Source organism: Aulonocara stuartgranti (genome assembly GCF_965226115.1).
Source record: "Aulonocara stuartgranti genome assembly, chromosome: 14".
NCBI classification, from domain to species: domain Eukaryota; kingdom Metazoa; phylum Chordata; class Actinopteri; order Cichliformes; family Cichlidae; genus Aulonocara; species Aulonocara stuartgranti.
This window is the reverse complement of record NC_138950.1, coordinates 35117541-35134797: the sequence shown is the minus strand read 5'-3', so window position 1 is coordinate 35134797 and position 17257 is coordinate 35117541. Positions and strand designations below refer to the sequence as shown.

Sequence of the window (17257 nt, the reverse complement as noted above, 5' to 3'; positions counted from 1 at the left end):
TGCTCAGCGGTGAGTGGTCGCCTCGTGTCCTCCTAAAGTCAACAACCATCTCTTTTGTCTTGTCAACATTCAGAGACAGGTTGTTGTCTTTACACCAGTCCGTTAGCCTCTGCACTTCCTCTCTGTACGCTGACTCGTCGTTCTTGCTAATGAGACCCACCACGGTCGTGTCATCAGCGAACTTAATGATGTGATTTGAACTGTGTGTTGCTACACAGTCATGAGTCAGCAGTGTGAACAGCAGAGGACTGAGCACACACCCTTGTGGGGCCCCAGTGCTCAGTGTGGTGGTGCTGGAGGTGCAGTTCCCGATCCGTACTGACTGAGGCCTTCAGGTCAGAAAGTCCAGGATCCAGTTGCAGAGGGAGGTGTTCAGGCCCAGCAGGCTCAGCTTTCCGATCAGTTGTTGGGGGATGATCGTGTTGAATGCTGATCTGAAATCTATGTACAGCATTCGAACGTGTGAGTCCTTCTTGTCCAAGTGTGTGAGGGCAAGATGGAGTGCAGTGGAGATGGTGTCGTCCGTTGAGCGGTTATGGCGGTACGCAAATTGCAGTGGGTCCAGTGAGGGGGGCAGCAGGGTCTTGATGTGTCTCATGACGAGCCGCTCGAAGCACTTCATGATGGTGGGTGTAAGTGCAACAGGACGGTAGTCGTTGAGACAGGACACAGAAGACTTCTTGGGCACGGGGACGATGGTGGTGGCCTTGAAGCACGTGGGAACGACGGCACTGCTCAGAGAGATGTTGAAGATATCGGTGAGAACATTTGCCAGCTGATCAGCACATTCTCTGAGCACTCTGCCTGGGATGTTGTCTGGTCCAGCAGCTTTACGTGGGTTGACTCTGCGTAGAGTTTTCCTCACCTCAGCTGTAGTGAGACACAGGACCTGGTCGTTCGGAGGAGGGGTGGTCTTCCTCGCCGCCACGTCATCCTGCTTGTCGAACCGAGCGTAGAAGTTGTTCAGCGCATCTGGGAGGGAGCCGTCACTGTCACAGGCAGGTGATGTCGTCCTGTAGTTAGTGATGGCTTGTAAGCCCTGCCACATGCGCCGTGTGTCGCCGCTGTCCTTGAAGTGGTTGTGGATTCTCTGGGCGTGTGCGCGCTTCGCCTCTCTGATGGCCCGAGAAAGTTCGGCCCTAGCTCTTCTAAGTGCCACCTTATCTCCCGCTTTGAAGGCAGAGTCTCGGGTCCTCAGAAGTGCACGCACTTCCGCAGTAATCCACGGTTTCTGGTTGGGTCGTGAGATGATGGTCTTGGAGACAGTGACGTCATCGGTGCACTTGTTGATGTAGCTGGACACTGATGACGTGTACTCCTCCAAGTCAGTGAAGTCGCCGTAAGTTGCAGCCTCCCTAAACATGTTACAGTCAGTGCTCTCGAAACAGTCCTGAAGAGCAGAGATGGCTCCTGCTGGCCAGGTTTTCACCTGCTTCAGAACCGGTTTTGATCGCCTGACGAGTGGTCTGTATGCTGGAATTAGCACAACAGAGATGTGGTCTGAGTAACCGAGGTGGGGGCGGGGCTCTGCCCGATATGCGCCGGGGATGTTTGTGTAAACAAGATCCAGCGTGTTTTCCCCTCTCGTTGCAAAGTCCACATACTGATGGAATCTAGGAAGCACTGACTTGAGATTTGCATGGTTGAAATCTCCAGCAACAATAAACAGTTGATCCGGGTGTGTATTTTGCAGTTCACTGATCTTTGTATATAGTTCCCATAGCGCTTCCTTAGCATCAGCGCTAGGTGGAATGTACACTCCGATAATGAAAACAGTGGTGAATTCCCGTGGTAAATAAAAAGGTCTGCATCTAACAGTCACAAACTCCACCAGCGATGAGCAATAACTAGAAACTAGCACAGAGTTCTTGCACCATTTCGCGTTGATGTAAACACTAGGGGTGCAACGATATTCGTATCGATATTGAACCGTTCGATACAGTGCTTTCGGTTCGGTACGCATATGTATCGAACAATACAACATTTGTAATTTATTTTATCAACTTTCCTTCTGACGATGCTGTCTGTGTTGAGCGCTCAGTGAATCTGCGTTCGACTACTCCGCCTAGGCTGCACTGTCGAGCGCAGATCCACTAAGTGCTCAACACAGACAGCATAGTCAGAAGGAAGAGCGCAGGGCAAGCTAGCAAGACAGAAGTTAAGCTCTCCTTGCAACATGGACCTCCCCCACTCTCATTCAGATCTGGCGTTTGGAATTATTTTGGTTTTCATGTGACGTATGACCCTGAAGGTAAGCGAGTCATGGACTAAAGTAAAACAGTATGTTGGATGTGCCATGCAATGCTCAATTACATGGGTGGGAACTAGTGTGTTAGCGCAGTTAGCTCGTTAACGTGTTGGCCATCTTTTTAACCATTTGACTTGAAGTTGATTTAAGTAGATGCATATTCTATTCTTTGTGATAAGAACACATGTGAAACAAGTGATCATTTAGCCATTTATTTTTTAGCTCAAAATGACAACATTAACACAATAAAACAGGTCTCTTTCTTAAACAGAAGCCTGTCATGCTTAACTTTTGAGAATATAAGTAAATCTTTCTTTAAAAGAACTCTGTCCTGCTTAACTTAAAATAATAGAAAATAATAGAAAGAAAAACATTCTTGTAACAGTGCATATTTAGTGCATTTAGTACAATTGAGTTCAGTTGAGGTATTATTTCAGCTTTTCTAATGGTAATCAGCTGCTCCTGTTTGTAAACCCGCTTGTTCCCATGATTACGCATCATAACTCATCATCATTATTCACCTATGTATTACTTTTATGTATTAGTCATCTATTTGTTGTAATCATCTATCCTTGCAGTTGTTTATTACACAAAATAAGTTATATTATCACACTTCTGGCCACATAGCGCTGATATTCACTGCACATGCCCATATTAACTTTTTCCAGCCAGGTGTTTTCCTTTTCCCATTCTTCCCTTTCTCTGAGGGGAACAAATATTGCTGCTCTAATGCTGGGCTTACACTGTGCGATTTTTGGCCCATTTTGAGACGATTTTTGAGTCGTGCGACGGTTTTGGCGATCGGCCCGATTTTGGCCTTCATCGTGCGTCGTGTAGTATACGTGGGGTAACGAGAGAAGTGATTAACACCTCACGACCATTCGCCCGATCATCAATCGCTCGTGAGGGTCTCACCACAGCCGCTCACACTGCTCATGCGCAAACACGTAAATGTCGGTGAAAAAGACGGAGCAGCACGGCAGTGCTGCGTGTGATCTGGACACAAGCGATGGAGGCACAACTTGTAGAACTTTGGAAAGCTCATCCGAGCCTTTTCGATGTGGCATCACAAAATGATCACGACCACAACAACCGTGAAAATAGTTGGATTTACACTGCTGCTCAATCACAGCTGCCTGATCAATGTTTTTCATTAGCAATTTAGCAAAGTTGATGGTGGTGGTGTGTCTGTGTGAGTGAAAGACAGAGAGAGCGAGCGACAGATTTTCTGTTATGACCTTAATTTTATGGACGCACAGTGTGAGCACTCAGGTCGCATCAGAGCATCGGGCCGTATAGTGTGAGACCTGCATCGTGACCTACGAACTTCTAACCCCTGCGAGTCAATCGTGCAGTTTGAGCAGGAGCTGAATAACGTGACTGAAAAAATCGCACAGTGTCTGCCCAGCTTTAGGTGTACTGTCGTCCGAGACTTGCACCGCAGTGTCGGCGCTTGTTTCCCTGTTGGCCATGCTTGTTGTTGTGGTCATCTGTTGTCTTCCGGTATTTTCTCCGCAAGCGACCTTTCCTCGACCAATGAGATGAGCGGTAATCTGAATTGTCATACTCGAATTGTCATAAGTGTGCTGTCAGCTCATTGGTAACAAAGCAGGAGAGGGGCTGGGAATTATGTTTTCAAACAAAGCGTTAATTCCATTAAAAGTTATAGACTACTTTTGATTCTCACTGTATTACGGGACAAAGTGCGTCCCTTATTAGCTCAATACAGGACGTGTACTTTTGTTTCGAAATACGGGACAATTCCATATTTTAAGGGACGGTTGGCAACCCTATGCACGGGGCGATCGGCGGTAGCTCGTTAACGGAGATTTGCCGTGTTGTGGCGTTAAGGTCATTTCAACGAGATTAACCTGAAAGCACTAGTGGGAACACAACGAATATGACTGCACATTTACATCATCCTAGTGCAAAGACAAAAACAACAAGCATGCTACTAACTTTAGCCGAGTCATTTAGACAGCTGTTACCACATGATTCTCCTTATGCTGCTGAGACTGTACTTTTGAGTTAAAATATATATTTATAATTTTAATAAATGACAAATTAAAAAGGCATGAACATTTTTTTTGTATCGAAAAAATATCGAACCGTGACACCAAAGTATCGAACCGAACCGTGAATTTTGTGTATCGTTGCACCCCTAGTAAACACACAAGCCGCCACCGCGAGTCTTACCGCACAGAGCTGCATTTCTGTCGGCGCGAAACGAGGCCAGCCCATTTAGCTGAATAGCGGCGTCCGGTACTCTGTCGCTGAGCCATGTTTCCGTGAAAACAAAGACACAGCAGTCTCTAACCTCACGCTGTGTAGCCTGCTGGAGTCGGATGTAATCCAGTTACTTGGTTGTTGCAGCTTTCCTAGCGGCCTCTTCATGGTTCCCATTCGTCTGTGGGATCCCCAGGTACTTGTAACTGTCCTCTATGTCTGCAATGTTGCCTTCTGGTAGTTTGATCCCCTCCGTTCTGACTACCTTCCCTCTCTTTGTTACCATCCGACTACACTTCTCCAGCCCGAACGACATTCAGATGTCATTGCTGTATAGCCTGGTAGTGTGGATCAGTGAATCGATGTCTCGTTCACTCTTGGCATACAGCTTGATGTCATCCATGTACAGGAGGTGGCTGACAACTGCTCCGTTTCGTAGTCGGTATCTGTAGCCAGTCTTGTCAATTATCTCACTGAGGGGGTTCAGGCCTATGCAGAACAGCAGTGGGGACAGAGCATCTCCTTGGTAGATCCCGCACTTGATGGTGACTTGTGCTATGGGCTTGAGGTTGGCCTCCAGTGTTGTCCGCCACATCCCCATTGAGTTCCTGATGAAGGCTCTCAGGGTCCTGTTGATCTTATATAGTTCTAGGCATTCCAGGATCCAGGTGTGGGGCATTGAGTCATAGGCCTTCTTGTAATCAATCCAGGCAGTGCACAGGTTGGTCAGTCTGGTCTTGCAGTCTCGGCTGACTGCTCTGTCTGCCAGTAGCTGGTGTTTTGCGCCTCTGGTATTCTTGCCCATCCCTTTCTGTGCCCCGCTCATGTATTGACCCATGTGCCTGTTCATCTTAGCCACTATGATGCCTGACAGGAGCTTCCACGTGGTGCTGAGGCAGGTTATTGGTCAGTAGTTGGAGGGGACAGGTCCCTTCTGGGGGTCCTTGAGGATCAGGACTGTCCGGCCTTTGGGTAGCCATTCCGGGTGTCTCTCATCAACTAGCAGCTGATTCATTTGTGCTGCCAGGCAGTGCAGTCAGCTTCTTCAGCCAGTAGGCGTGAACTCTTCATACTGGAGACCCTTTCTTGCATATCGGCCACTGTGATGGTTACTGGACCCTGTTCGGGGAGGTCGCTGTGGTCTGCCACTAGCCACTGAGCATTGCCATTATGGGTTGCGTCCTTCTCCCATATGCTCTTCCAGTGTTGTTCTGCCTCCAGCCTTGGTGGTGCTGTTCTCATATTGTTCCCCTGCCACTGAGTGTACACCTTGGCTGGTTCCGTGGAGAACAGCTGGTTTATTCTCTTGCCTTCTATCTCTCTGGTGTACCTCCTCAAGCGACTGGCCAAGGCTGTGAGTCGTTGCTTGGCAGTTTCCAAGGCCGCAGGTATGGACAGCTTCCTGTACTTCTTAGGCACCTTCCTCATCGCGCCTTTCTGCAACTCCGATAGTTGGCTAACCTCCCTCCGTGCTACCTTGATCTTAGCCTCTAGCCTCCTTCTCCATGGAGGGTACTGCTCCTTGTGATCTCACTGATCACTGCTGCCGTATTTTAGATCAGCTTGTTAGTGTCGGTAATCGTGGCTGTAGGTATTGTCCGTAGTGCTGCATTAACATCATCTAGCAGACCTTCTGAGGGTACTTCACGTAATCTTGGCTACGGGGGGTCCAGGTTTCAAGTTTGGCCATGAACCTATCTTTCAGGTCAGTTCCTCTCGCACTCAACGATCCTTCTCCTATCGCACTTGGGGCTTGGTACCCAATCTCGGGTGGGGGTGATGATATCTCCCCCCTGACCTGGCGTCCTGGCTCCCCCTTGCCGTAGCATTTATGTTGTACCTCCTCAATCTCTAGCTGTGAGAGCAGTCCCTTCTTTCGAATATTGGAACACTGAGCTACTAGTTGTTTCGCCGTCATTGTGGATGTTGGGTATCGAAGAATCCACAGGTCCCTCATCCTATTCATGTAACCCCTTCTGCCAGGGTTACTTGCGTAGTAGCATTCCAACAATATATATATGTGTATATATACACACATATATATATATACATATATACACATATATACACACACACACACACATATATATATATATATATAATGTGAGGGAAATCCATGGGGCTTCAACAGTCCACGGGGTATTGCGGGCGGGGTTCTCACTCTCCTCCTCAGCCACGCCACACTACACACTCCTCTTCGCTCGAGTCCACTCTGCAAACTCGCACGCGTTCAGGAAATCCAAAGGAAGGGCTTGAGGATAGGATAGAGGAGTCTATGCACAAAACAGATCAATGCCAGAAAAACAGGAGGGATCACGAGATTAGGTTGAGCTGAGGTTACCCTGAAATGTGTAGTACAACATTCCAGCGATAAGAAGAACTGAGCCTCTGCCTTAAATAGCGTCTGGGAGTGGCAGGATGATGAGCCGCAGGTGAGTAACCGTTTTCAGATGTGCTGGCCAATGAGCTAGGTCCAGGCAAGGAGGAGAGAGAGAGAGAGAGAGAGAGCAAGAGTAGGAGAAAACCGTAACAAATATCTGTAGCCTCACTGAGCCAGCCGGTTAAACACAGGGAACGTGACAGTTTAAGCACTTTGAGTTTTGCAGGATTTGTTGTTGCATAGCTCAGCATTTCAGTCAGGTTGAGGTGCTAGCTGTTACACTCACTGTGGCTCAAGTAAAGCACAAGTTTAAACATGAGTGTTGATATGAATCAATGAATCAAAATCAAATGAGTCGAAACAAAACAAAAGATAAAAAAAAGAAAAGAAAAAAATACTGTGGGCTACATTTATCATGCTGAATCTCGAAAATAAGAGCTTGTTCTGTCACAGCATGCGGGAATCAAAAAAATCTGAATTTACACAACAAAAATGCCTTCTCAATTTGTTTTTTTGCCATGTTTGACCACACATACATTTGCAGAACATATTCACAGTTTCTCAAAGGAAGTCATTATCACTTCATTTAATTTGAGAAATGAATTTTTCCATCAGCTCCCCTCTGGGCAGAGAGTCAGTAACTTTCAAAAGCAAGAACATAGTTTTTCTTTTTCTCCTTCCACTTTTTGCCCTTCGGCTTTTAACCTAGTCGCTCACAAACATCCATCCTCACCCCACAACAGGGGAACATAGAAGAGCTTTTTTTGACATCACCCTCAACCCTACCACCCCCACGCCCCCCTCCTCATCCCCCAACTCTCCACCATCTGTTTTGTACTGGATAACAGGGGACCTGACTAACCACCTGAATAAATGTATTTCAGTGTGGGTGGAAGTCTCACATACACACACAGCTACGATGTAGTGGAGGGTTTGGGTGACACCGTTTCTCAAATTGCTTCCTAGTTTCTATGATACAAACTAAGAAGCCATCTCTGGGATTATATTTATATTTATGAGTCACCATTATTTTGCGTCACAAGCAACAGATGTAATTTTACATGTCACTCATCCAAGGCCCTGGGAGGACTGTACCATTGTAAGAAAGTCATGAACATGCTTGGTACATGACATTTTTCTGTTTCATCAAAAAACATTTTTAGAGTGCCACACTGAATGTAAAGGTGCAATTCAGACACTCAGACTTAATGACACAATGTGATTGTGATGCAGCGCACCAAATGGTTTGATTATGGGCAGCCAATCAGCACACCCTGTAGAGTTCTAGTCCCCAGACTTGTGTGTGTGTCTGTGCGTGTCCTGTCATATCAGAAACTTGACAGAAGGTGTGTTTAGTAATTCTTTGCTCCAGTGGTCCTTGTATCCTTGAATTATATCAGTTCCTGTTGGCTGCTGTAGCACCTCACTGCCCTCTTTTATTCTGTGGTGATGCCATGTCAGACGTGACATTTCCTCTCTGTTCCTCATGTCAACTTAGCAACACCCGTAACTGACATCAAAATCATATACTTGTTGCATAGTTTGAAATGTACATGCATATGTATCACTTGAGTTCATATGTGGAATAACTTCATAAGTGATGACTGATGCTCATACATTATAGAGAGGCCTATTAAAGCCACACTGGCTGAGGGACCATTCGGCCGCTTCTTGGCAACCTAAAATCCTTGTGAGCTCCTGCAAATTAGACACAACTGAAATTCAGATTTTGATTTGCTAGGTGGCTGGTGTGTAGGTGGAACTGGTAACCTGTGTTGGTCTAGAATCAACACTGCAACTGACCAATCATGTTGTTGTGATGTCATGGCTTTGTAATGTGGGGGGAAAAGAAAAATGGGCCTTTGTTTATATAAAACTCTCTTTTGGGACAGAGGTAATCATTTCAAATGCTTTCTCTATTAATTTTACAATAAGTTTGCTGTTAGCCCAATTTACCTATGTTGATTTGTTTATTGTTTGTTCTTGCCTAATGCTAACTGGATTATCAGATGTCATTTGTCACTTGCAATAATGATCCTGGACGAATATTATTATGATGATGTGGGAAGAACACCGACACTGGGATATCAAATGTTATGGTTGTGGTCAGGGAAGAAACATGTACAGTCACCAACAGGCCTCTTGTCCTTTGTTAGCAAAGGGTTATATATTTCTTTCCTTTGACATACTAAGCATAAATTGCTGGCAATGTACTATTGTATAGAATTCCCCAAGACCTGGCTCTCCCAAACATGGACAGTATATTAAACAAGGACATAACCTTTGTGACATCCATTGGTTAGTGAATCCAGTTGTGAAGCTTAAACCTGAGTACTTTGCTGCTATCTTGGCATTTTGAAACCAGACATGATGAAAAATGGATCTGACTGAGAAAGCGAGGGACACTGCATATACATTGTCAAACTTGTGATTAATAAATCATTAGCTTATGAGCAAACCCTGATTTATCCTCTTCAAGACTCCCATAAGATCATCAAGGAAATGTTTGCAGAGGTCACAGAGCATGGAGCCCGAGGGTTGTTTTCACTTCTATACACCTGAAGCTCTTCGGCAGCGGATGCGTCAACCCCTGCAGGTCATTAAATGGTATCCAGATTTAAGGCACTTCCACATTGCCTTCGCTTTTTAGACCCAGAAACTAAATCAACTCCTATATAAGGTCTATTATACTAACCTGTAAAGACCTGTTGACAAAAGAATGCAGGAAATTAACAGAAATGTTGTTAACCACGATAGATCGATAGCTATTGCTTTGTTTTTTGGTAACACTCTTTATCTGATGCCATATCAATGCAGCATTAAATATCTTATGCTTCCAATTACTCTACACTGCATGTGAATTGTTTGTGAAATATATCACAACTTGTTTTTCTAGCAAAATCCAGTGATGGCAAAAAAGGCCACCAGTGATAGCGTGGGTCTAGATGTTTGTATCTGATACCACTCTGGTATCAGGGTACCTCAAAGACAGCACAGATACAGAAATTGTTACAGGCTGATGCAATGTTAAATCACAAATACAGTGGGGCAAAAAAGTATTTAGTCAGCCACCGATTGTGCAAGTTCCCCCACTTAAAATGATGACAGAGGTCAGTAATTTGCACCAGAGGTACACTTCAACTGTGAGAGACAGAATGTGAAAAAAAAATCCATGAATCCACATGGTAGGATTTGTAAAGAATTTATTCGTAAATCAGGGTGGAAAATAAGTATTTGGTCATCTCAAACAAGGAAAATCTCTGGCTCTCACAGACCTGTAACGTCTTCTGTAAGAAGCTTTTCTGTCCCCCACTCGTTACCTGTATGAATGGCACCTGTTTGAACTCATCATCTGTATAAAAGACACCCGTCCACAGCTTCAAACAGTCAGACTCCAAACTCCGCCATGGCCAAGACCAAAGAGCTTTCGAAGGACACCAGGAAAAGTATTGTAGACCTGCACCAGACTGGGAAGAGTGAATCTACAATAGGCAAGCAGCTTGGTGTGAAGAAATCAACTGTGGGAGCAATCATCAGAAAATGGAAGACATACAAGACCACTGATAATCTCCCACGATCTGGGGCTCCACGCAAGATCTCATCCCGTGGGGTCAAAATGATCATGAGAACGGTGAGCAAAGATCCCAGAACTACACGGGGGGACCTGGTGAATGACCTGCAGAGAGCTGGGACCAAAGTAACAAAGGTCACCATCAGTAACACACTACAACGGCAGGGAATCAAATCCCGCAGTGCCAGACGTGTTCCGCTGCTGAAGCCAGTGCATGTCCAGGCCCGTCTGAAGTTTGCCAGAGAGCACATGGATGATACAGCAGAGGATTGGGAGAATGTCATGTGGTCAGATGAAACCAAAGTAGAACTTTTTGGTATAAACTCAACTCGTCGAGTTTGGAGGAAGCAGAATACTGAGTTGCATCCCAAGAACACCATACCTACTGTGAAGCATGGGGGTGGAAACATCATGCTATGGGGCTGTTTTTCTGCCAAGGGGACAGGACGACTGATCCGTGTTAAGGACAGAATGAATGGGGCCATGTATCGTGAGATTTTGAGCCAAAACCTCCTTCCATCAGTGAGAACTTTGAAGATGAAACGAGGCTGGGTCTTCCAACATGACAATGATCCAAAACACACCGCCCGGGCAACAAAGGAGTGGCTCTGTAAGAAGCATTTGAAAGTCCTGGAGTGGCCTAGCCAGTCTCCAGACCTCAACCCCATAGAAAATCTGTGGCGGGAGTTGAAAGTCCGTGTTGCTCGGCGACAGCCCCAAAACATCACTGCTCTCGAGAAGATCTGCATGGAGGAATGGGCCAAAATACCAGCTACTGTGTGTGCAAACCTGGTAAAGACCTATAGTAAACGTTTGACCTCTGTTATTGCCAACAAAGGTTATGTTACAAAATATTGAGTTGTATTTTTGTTATTGACCAAATACTTATTTTCCACCCTGATTTACGAATAAATTCTTTACAAATCCTACCATGTGGATTCATGGATTTTTTTTCACATTCTGTCTCTCACAGTTGAAGTGTACCTCTGGTGCAAATTACTGACCTCTGTCATCATTTTAGGTGGTGGAACTTGCACAATCGGTGGCTGACTAAATACTTTTTTGCCCCACTGTAAATATTCTAACGTGAGAGCATTTTTTTCCAGTGGTATGAAATGTATACATCTTGTATTCAATTCAATTCAATTTTATTTATACAGCGCCAAATCACCTCAAGGCACTTTATATTGTAAGGTAGACCCTACAATAGTACATAGAGAGAACCCCAACAATCATATGACCACTATGAGCAAGCACTTTGGTAACAGTGAGAAGGAAAAACTCCCTTTTAACAGGAAGAAACCTCCAGCAGAACCAGGTTCAGCGACCGGTTGGTGTAAGAAAAGGAAGACAGGATAAAAGACGTGCTGTGGAAGAGAGCCAGAGATTAATATTATAATATATTTATCTCTAATCTTGTATGTAGACAGTATAACCTATTTTCTATGTTTATTCAACCAGTAAGTGACTAATCACAGTGTTAAATCTGCTTCACCACAAAATCATTACACTGTATCACTGACACGATCTCACAACCAGCAGACAAAGAAATGTTAGAACTCAAAAACTGTATATAAACCAGGGGACTCCAACTCCAGGCCTTGAGGGCCAGTGTCCTGCAGGTTTTAGATCTCACCCTGGGTCTACACACCTGAATCAAATGATTAGTTCATTACCAGGCCTCTGGAGAACTGCAAGACATGTTGAGGAGGTAATTTAGCCATTTGAATTAGCTGTGTTGGATCAAGGACACATCTAAAAACTGCAGGACATCTGCCCTCGAGGCCTGGAGTTGGGGACCCCTGATATAAACGATGGATGTAACCATTATAAAATCACTTATTCTATTGGGGCTGCTTTGTTTAAAGTAATTTCTCATTTAAACCAACAGGAGGATATTTTAAGGAGAAATTAAAGGAGTTATGATGCTATATCAGCTAACAGTTTTGCACTTTCTACATGTTGATAATGCAGGCTGTCTTTCTAGCCTAAGCTGTTTTACAAAGCTTGGTTTAAAAAGCACCTCGGAAATATGTAAAACAAATTATGCAAGGAGCAGTGAAAAGTACAATTTCAACAATATACTATACACACAAACAAGAAGGTGCAAAAACTACACTTTAAACATAAATATGCCGTTAGCTGTCTCCTCTGGTATGCTGACTTGCTAGCTCGTTCTTAATTTTTGTCATTGGCTGGGCATGTAAATACCAATAGAACTGATGTCTGTGAAAATAAAGCTACAAAGAAATTTTTTTCTTATTTTCTGGCTGCCGTCTGTAATTAAGCTGATATTTTGTGCCTCTGTCTGTGTGTGTTCAATAGGAGGGAGACTCTCTTGGGGCGATGGAAAAGGTTTGTCGTCAGCTGACCTACCATCTCAGCCCCCACTCTCGATGGAGGAGACAGGGCCTGCTCAAGAGGAAACCTCAGGCCTGGTGAGTGTGTGTCGTACAGCATGTATCTCTGTTTTTGTTAACATCCTAGTGTGTCACCAGTGTGTCATCATCTGCTGCCCCTTTGGATGCCAAAGAAAAGCTCTGTGATGTCTGTGTCTCTTTATTTTTTCACTCTCTCACAAACACAGTTGGAGATGAAATCTTTCCTCTCTGTGTCACCTTCACTGACTCACTTTAGCCTGTCGGCTTCCCTGTGGCTGTCAGAAGACCATTGTTTTTATTCATACATAATTCCTGAGCTGTGTTTTTGTGTATTGTTTTTCTGACTTTCAGTCCCAGTTAAAATTGGAAATATTGCTTTACGAGTCTGTATGTCTAGTAATTTATTTGATTCCCTTTGCATTTCAGCACTTAGCTTTCTCACCACTCTTCTTCATTGCACCTGCATCATGTGGAAAGTCTGTATTTACACTGCAGTGTTACACAATATGCAAATCAGTTATCAACACCAAGTATAAACTACTAATCCATATGCTTCTTTGGCTCAGCTCCAGTACAGCCATTAAAGATTAAATTCTCTAAAGCAATTCTCGAAATGAAATTTCCAATATAAGCTGGGTCCTGCATTACCACAGCAGTTTCTCAGTAAATGTGCTATATATGAAACACTCAAGGTAATTCATGTACTGTATACAAAGCATATATATACTTCTCTGCTCTCTGGTGCACAACATGTAGTGATACTTGATCTGCAAAGTGCAGTTAAACATCAGCAAAAATGCGTCAAAGAAGGAAATTAAAGGCTAAATCCTGTTGTGGACTGTTTTAATAAATCAAAGCCTGTTTACAGGTGTTTAGGGTGCACTGCTGCATATGTGGAAAAAAGGATATTTGAATCCTCTGGTTTTGAAGGGTAAAGGGAGTATCTAGAACTTTCTTAAATGTCTGGTGAGTCTCACTTGGTTTATATAGGAGTCCAAGTCAAAGGCTAGAATCTTCTGAATCTAAACCTTAAGAGCTGTAAGGAATACTCCAACAACTCTTTCCTTTGAACCTCTGGCTGTGTCGCGACGTGTCACTATTTTATTGTTGAATCGTCAACTCAGTTAATATTTTTTTTACTTGAATTGTCCCTTCTCAGCTCCTCTCTACACTCCACTTTAATAAATACAATCTCTGTAAATTTTATAGAGCCTGCCAATATTCATTTAACACAGAGCTGTGTTAAATGACTGTCGGCAGCTGACGTATCTGATATCCCTGCAGCATCATAATGTGCTTTTTCAGGATCAACATTGTTGTGATGTCATAGCTTTGCAGGAATGTAGGAATATAAAAATTTCTTCTGGAAGAAATAATCGGCATTTCAAGTGTTTTCTTTATTCATTTATACATCATAATAAATATTTTTTATCAACTTAGGTTTGCTGTTAGCCAAATTTAGGTTACTCATGTTGGTTTTCTAGTAGTAATTTTTTTAAAGTATTAGCTAACTTCTTGGCTAATGTTAACTGTTAACATCACATTGGTCAGTTGCAATCTTGATCCTCGACCAAAGTTATGATGATGTTGGACCAACACTGGGATATCAGGTCATGTGTCATCAGGCCCGACCACGACCATAAAAGGACAGAGAGAGACAGCAGAGGTTACAATTAAACAATGAAAAGCATACATTAAAAAAGAGAGCTGAGCTTGATAACTGCAGATTTAACTAAGAAGTGCATGTAACCAAGTGTATGACCACATCAGTTATATGCTGACAGATGTACTGTAGGTTGTTTTTTCATTTTATGAATCAGGTCAACAAATTGTTGCCGCCACTGGGAGCTCTTGGCAGATTTGGAACATCGCAGCAGCCTCAGCTTCTGGAACTTTCTCTAATTTTGGCATCTTACCACTTTTAGTAAGCTGCACTATGTAAACCTGATGTTTCAGGTCGGTTTTTGTTCCAAAATTTACTGAAAAAATAAATGTTGAATGGAATTCTGTATTCTTTATGGTTTTCTTTTCCATATTTCAGATAATCAAAGTGATGGATTTCTGAAAGCGTGATCACCTCCAGCCACCCTGAGTGTGATCTAGTTTATGAATGTTCCAGCTGTGCCCTCAGAATCCTTTAGTAGGACAACCAGGATTTGACCTTGAAAAATCCTCTGTGTGCTTGGACAAACAAACTGACTTCTAACACTGTCACATAGTTCAGATGCTGGGAAAGTGTGGAAATAAGTCCCTCCCTCAAGTGACGGACCTCAGGGTATCTCAGGGTCTTGCTCATGAGTCGGGGGAGAGTGACACAAGAGACTGACAGATGAATCGTAGCAGTAATGTGGATGATGTAGCATTTCATTGCAGTAAAAAGAAAGCTGAGTTTCAAGGTCAAGCTATCAATTTCCTACCTTTACCTGTAACCTCAAAGTGTTGGTAGTGACCTACAGGATGAGCCTGCAGCCGAAGCGCCCAAAAAGAGTTGCCTCTATAGGCAAGGGCTTGTTAGAACCTCGGGGCATATGTTGTCTTTAGAGCACTCAGACTACTCAAGGCCTCTCTCATTTCAGCCCACAACATCCTTAAAGGCTAACACCTCAACTCCCAGAGAGGGAAAAGAAGCAGCATTGTGCTGAGGCGTCTCAACTGCAGTGATGTCTGAATGTTTGTATAGCATTTAAGGGAGATTTAATCAGTAATAAATTTTATCCTGTGACCTGTAACCATGTTCGGTTTGCTATTTAGCCCTTTGCTTACTTTATCTCAGTCAACATTGTTGTACCAGGGGGTGGCCGAGAAGGCAGAGGCCAGTCTTTAGACTGCAGCTCCCATGGCCTGGATCTGCAAAGCAGTAGAAGGTAGATGGATGACTAAAAAGTTACTCTATAATCATATTTGTATCCATCATTGTATCATTGAATTGGGTTTTTTTATCCTAAAAACTTGGAAAGTTGTGTGTCTCTGTACTTTAGCCCTTCAGCTGCAAAGCTAATCTCTCTGTCATGTTGCACAACCTAAATTGAGACTTGCTATAAAATGTAGCCTGGTGGGAGCAGATGGTGGAAGACTGGTGTTGTAGTGGGATGGTTTAGCAGAAAGGATCCCCACTGCTGTGAGAAAGGAGAATCAGCAGGAAATTGCAATCTCTTCTCTTCGGCTGTTAGCATAAATGCAAGGTGTCACCTCCTCTACCAAGCAGTTTGCACCACAGGAGTGGAGAGACGTAATTCAATATGGCCATAAGATTGAACCCTTGGTGAGTGTCTTCAGGAGTGAGTGTGTCTATGTGTGTCATTGCCTTCACGGTCAGCTAAAATGATATGTTGCTCTCCTTTTATCTGAGCGAGCCCAAAAGTCACTGTGCCTCCGCTTTAATGCAACCAAGTGATAGCTGAAGATGAAAATTAAAATAAACTTGGTAATCACCCTAAATAATTCCTGACTGGTGGATTGGATTTAATAACACAGCGGTGCAGTCGGCACTTAAGGCTGTCATGAACTCCAGTCGGAGTGATTAGCCAGAGGAGAGGCAGGGTCCATTTACACTGAGGCTCAGGGCAAGGGCAGAGATTGAGTCATCCATTTGTACAGACCACAAAGCTTGCCCCCCTCCCTCCCTCCCTCACAAACACACACAGACACACAATACATCTCCATACTAATTCCATTCTAAGCTCCATTTTATGTCAGGAACCAAAAAACAGTTCTTGGGTGACAACTGGGAGGATTGTCTCTTAAAGACTCATTTGAATTTAAATCTCTAGAGAAGGGGACATTAATATTGGTCCAGGTGGTCAGTTGTAATCTAATCAACACTGGATTGGATTATGGCTCAAAAGAAAAACATCTATTGTGATATCTGATGACATTACAGAATCTAGCCTTGGTGTTGATGTGGATTAAAACATCTGAATGTGAACCTTTTAGGAAGATATATATATATCTATATATCTATATCTATATATCTATATCTATATATCTATATCTATATATATATATGTATATATATATATGTGTATATATATATATATATGTATATATATAGATATATATATATGCCGTGGAAAAAAACATAACAAAATGTTGTTCATGAACACAAACAGATTTCTGTGAAATTTTGTTCTCAGACCGGGCTGTTAATTCTGATGGTGCTGAAGAACACCTGTGTCTCTGTGTATGATCCATGCAGCAGCTGTTTCCAGCTGTGTAAAAACCCTGGTCAGCTTGTGCTTTTACTCAGGTGTCCAGTTAAAAGGACAGCTATGCAACTGAAACTCTTTTTAGTGAATTTCCTAAAACTGAATTCTTACATGTTTTAAATTCCTACAGCAATTGGCTGTTAATGAGTTAGGGTGTGGGTGTGGTATGCTTTGCCAGTGTATTGTCTGAATCTTTCAGGTAGAACATGTAATGATAGAGTTCTGAGTATGTAGGTTGTACCCACG

General features: G+C 43.5%; 1 protein-coding gene across 2 annotated transcripts in view; it reads left to right on the top strand.

Moving 5' to 3' along the window:
* lrrc75a (leucine rich repeat containing 75A) overlaps window positions 1-17257 on the top strand; it is a 79659-nt gene that overhangs the window by 34932 nt on the left and 27470 nt on the right. For both annotated transcript variants that reach the window (XM_082503351.1, XM_082503350.1), the window contains one exon: window positions 12751-12863. In XM_082503351.1, the coding sequence (XP_082359477.1) occupies window positions 12751-12863 (113 nt within the window). The remainder of the gene's footprint in view (window positions 1-12750; window positions 12864-17257) is intronic.